At 34.5% G+C, this 3,919-nt stretch overlaps 1 protein-coding gene across 10 annotated transcripts in view; it reads right to left on the minus strand.

The window, feature by feature from the left end:
• Positions 1 to 419: 419 nt before the first annotated feature.
• LOC115240633 (cytosolic endo-beta-N-acetylglucosaminidase) overlaps positions 420 to 3,919 on the minus strand; it is a 13,033-nt gene continuing 9,533 nt past the window's right edge. For 9 of the 10 annotated variants that reach the window (XM_029815909.1, XM_029815901.1, XM_029815908.1 and 6 more), the window contains one exon: positions 729 to 1,052. In XM_029815909.1, coding sequence (XP_029671769.1) covers positions 976 to 1,052 — 77 coding nt within the window. In that variant the 3' untranslated portion in view covers positions 729 to 975. Of the gene's footprint in view, positions 1,053 to 3,056; positions 3,332 to 3,919 lie in introns of all 10 variants that reach the window. The other variant, XR_003884792.1, reaches the window with a different exon arrangement.

Below are 3,919 nucleotides of genomic sequence, written 5' to 3' on the forward strand. Positions count from 1 at the left end.
CATTGTCTCATCTGTTAAAAATCTCAATTACTATTTGCTACTTGATCCCCAGTTGGAAATTATAATACTAATGATATTAATTCTGATATTATGGATGGTATCGATAAAAGGAGTCGGAAAGCTCTCTCGCATTACAACTTACCGAGCAACAGTTGTCCGCAAGACGTGAACATGAGTAGATTAGAGTCATCCTTCGCTTCAGAAATTGCCTGCGGATCCTGTCGATCTTCGGAGGCGCGCTTCGGATGTTGATGCTGCCGCTGTTGTTTCTCCGGGATAAGAACATCTTTCGAGTGTTTCGATTCTAGACAACTCTCCGGCTTCGATTCCGAATTCACCGAATCTTTCGATTCTTTCGAATAACTTGAATTTTGACTTCTCACTGTGGAATCGAGCGCGATCGTCGTTGCGTCCTCCATGATTCTTCTCCGAGTCAATTGTACATTGTTGACTTTCACGATAATAATATTACGTTCCGCCGTAATAATTATTACGCCGTCTTTACTTGTCCGAGATAATTTTTCGCCGATAATCTCTCCTTGGTCCTTTTGTGGAATCGTATTCGCGACTCAAAGTAGAAGATAACGGTAATGTCTTAATCGCATTTTCTAGCCGATTTACAAAACTTGCATGATTTCTCGCTTGCTATTATATATCGAACGTAGTCTTGCGCTAATGCATTTTTATGCTGTGTGAATTGCAATTTTATAGAATCTCACCAACTTGTGCGTTTTTTTTCGTTCAAATGATAATTTTATTTATATTATACAAATAACAAAGATTCTCTCTCTCTCACAGACACACACAGACACACACACACACACAATTATATGTATTGTGTTTGATACAGATTTGTCTGTTTCTCGAACCGTTTCTTAAAAATTGACATGTAAGATTACAGTAAAATATTTTTATATTATTCCACCATATATATTTCTTATAATAGTTGCGAATTAATATTGTGGCGATAGAATGCTACGTTGAATCCAAAGCAGATTGTACAACATGGTAATCGCTGATCCGACTGGCAACGTACGCAGAATCGCAATTATCTAGAAATAAAGTAAAAATTATATCATAAATATGCATAAAAATAAAACAAAATTGTTTCAAAAAACTGCATGCAATTTTTGATTTTTTAAAGATGTAAATTAATTAAATTTGTATATTATATACTTAAATAGCGCTTATATATATTCCAGTTTCACGTTTTATTTTATTTTTATACAAAGGTGCGCAAAGAAAGATCCGTTAATTCTTAAACGTACTATGATCGTCAAATACCGTAAAACTATTTCGAACAACCATCTATCCGGCACAAGCAGCACATCAGAAAACGTTATACAAAATTTATGAGATTCGAATTGCTCGTACGCGGAAGAAGATATCGAAATGAAATAAGAAGGATAATTTGTGATGTCACAAATTGCTTCAAGTATCATCCAAGTCGTTGCACTAAATCGAGAGATTCCGGTTTTGAGATCTTCATAGGCAGTTTCATTTACGCGCGTATATGTATGCGAGATTGTGTGTGTGTGTGTGTGTGTGTGTGTGTAACTGTTATTATTTTATATATTACTTTCATCAGTAGATTTATCAAAGGCACAGGTAGAATCAAACAAGAAGAATTTCTAATTTCAAATTAAATGTACAATTTCCTGCTATGATCAATGGTACAACATATCGTGTTTGGATTGATATAATTCACTAATTTAATACATAATCCTTAAATTTATACAATAAAATGCATGATATATTTATAAGAGACAATTATACTTTATCCAAATTTTATACACACACAATATGTCTGATTTAAGTGAATATTAAGAGAGATTATTCCATAAGCATAATTAAAAATATTGGAAAAATTGTTTATATAAAAATTATCTTGTTTGGAAGATAATTTTATATCGTGTAATTATCGTGTAATTTTTTTGCACAAATACTTTTTCTAAATGTGGTAACCAAAATTCTTTTTGTATAAATAGAAATAAATAAAAAAAAAATTCTCTTCAATATAAAAGAAAAAAGAAAAGTTTATTCAAAACCCGGCAATTTAAAAACATCAACACACATACGTGTTTAATATAATGTTGAGAACTAATCGCAAGACAGTGATTAAAATATAAATTGAACATCCCAATCGAGTCTTCCATTTCTCATACTCGTGAATAAACATACATAACGGACCGTTCTTACAGCTGCGAGGCATCTTTCGGAGTGTTTCGAGAGAGCTTGATGGAGATTATTATTACATTCACCGGAGCGTTTTGGTCAGCATGCACGAAATTTTTGCATTTTGAAATGCTTCTCTCTCTCTCTCTCTCTCTCAGCTTTGTTTTCCGCTTTTTATGAAAGCCACGAATTAGCGCGTCTATTTCTTTTCGCAGTATGTGTGTGAACAAAGATTGATAATATATATCATAGACTTTTAAATACCTTACCATACTCAGAATATGGACATGGAAAAAACTTTTTAAACAGCGCAGTTGTCTCAATAAAGATAGATATAAACTGTAATAAAGATAGAGAGACAAAATTGTCGCATAACATCAAAATCGAAACTCACTGAAATTTTACTGAGGTTGATTCCTATTCTAAAATCTATTTTTTCTCCTTTTTTTTTATAAAAAATCGTGAACTGCCGTCTGTCGTAAACCGCAAACTGTAAATCGCACAATTATATAATTGTAATATCGAAAAATCACACACATGAGAGTATTGCTCGTACACATACGCATAAAAAGTTGAGTACTTTGAAAGATTAGTATGATTAGCGCGAATAATTGCGAGATAATGTACCAACAAATTATCACTGTCGAGTCTTTCGATTTACACGCCTCGTCACGTTAATCGAAACTGCCGTTCGAGCAATCGCTCTTTCTCCCTTTACACGGCATGAGCAGCGATTGCGAGTCGATTGCGATCACGGTTTCAAGAAAATCTATCGCGTGACCGACCGATCTGTCGAGCATTCGATCGGTGACTGGAGACTGGAGTTGCACGTCACGAGAAATGTACACAGGCAAGTACACAGGCAGGTACACTATCCCTACCTGCTGCTCCTACGTCTCTTTCTACTTTTCTCATCATTCGCACATTGTTTCTTTCTCTCGCTCTCGTTCACCCGCTTTTCCTTCTTCGCCTCTCCCTCTCTGCGCCGCATTGCATCGGAAATTTGCGAAATTGACGCGAGAGATCAGTCACCTTGCATGCCTTCGTTAGTAGAAAATGTACAAGGTGTACATTGGTACAAAGGCGATCGCGTAATGTATTTGTATATATGAGGCTCCCGTGCATAGGAATTAATGGCATTTTCGTACGCTGCTTTCTAAAGAATTAAAATCATTTAGCAATTTATAGTTGTGTAAAGCTTAAAAAGGTGCTAAAATATTATTAATTTTCCAATTTATGAAAACTTCCTCGAAAACGAGAGATCCTTGCGTTAAAAAATTTTATTTCACATACTCTTAATCTCATATATGCGTATTTACACTTTCTTTCTCCCGATTGTACCACACAATTGTGAGACATTATATTTTTAGGAAAGCTAAAAAACTTGATCTTTTGTACAAAATATTAGTTTCATTTAAACGCGAGTCATTACAGAGACAAAGAATTATTCAATTCGAATAACCAGGCAATTTACATAAATTGATACTTGGGTGAATCTTTACGATGAAATGTGAATGTGTAAAATCACATACATTTCGTGGCGAAATTTACGATGCGCGCATCGTAAACATTAATTTTCAGTAATTAATTATAATATATCTTCGCTCTCTCCTTCCCCTTTTTCCTTTTCTTATGGTTCTTTAACCCCAAAGCGCGTATTAATATGCAGTTATTCTTGCCCTCGCGCGCAATGTAATTTCCCGAATACACTGTAACATGTTCCTCGCTTTCAAGTTGAAAAAAC

The sequence above is a fragment of the Formica exsecta genome, unplaced genomic scaffold, assembly GCF_003651465.1.
Source record: "Formica exsecta isolate Colony F162 unplaced genomic scaffold, ASM365146v1 scaffold443, whole genome shotgun sequence".
NCBI lineage: Eukaryota > Metazoa > Arthropoda > Insecta > Hymenoptera > Formicidae > Formica > Formica exsecta.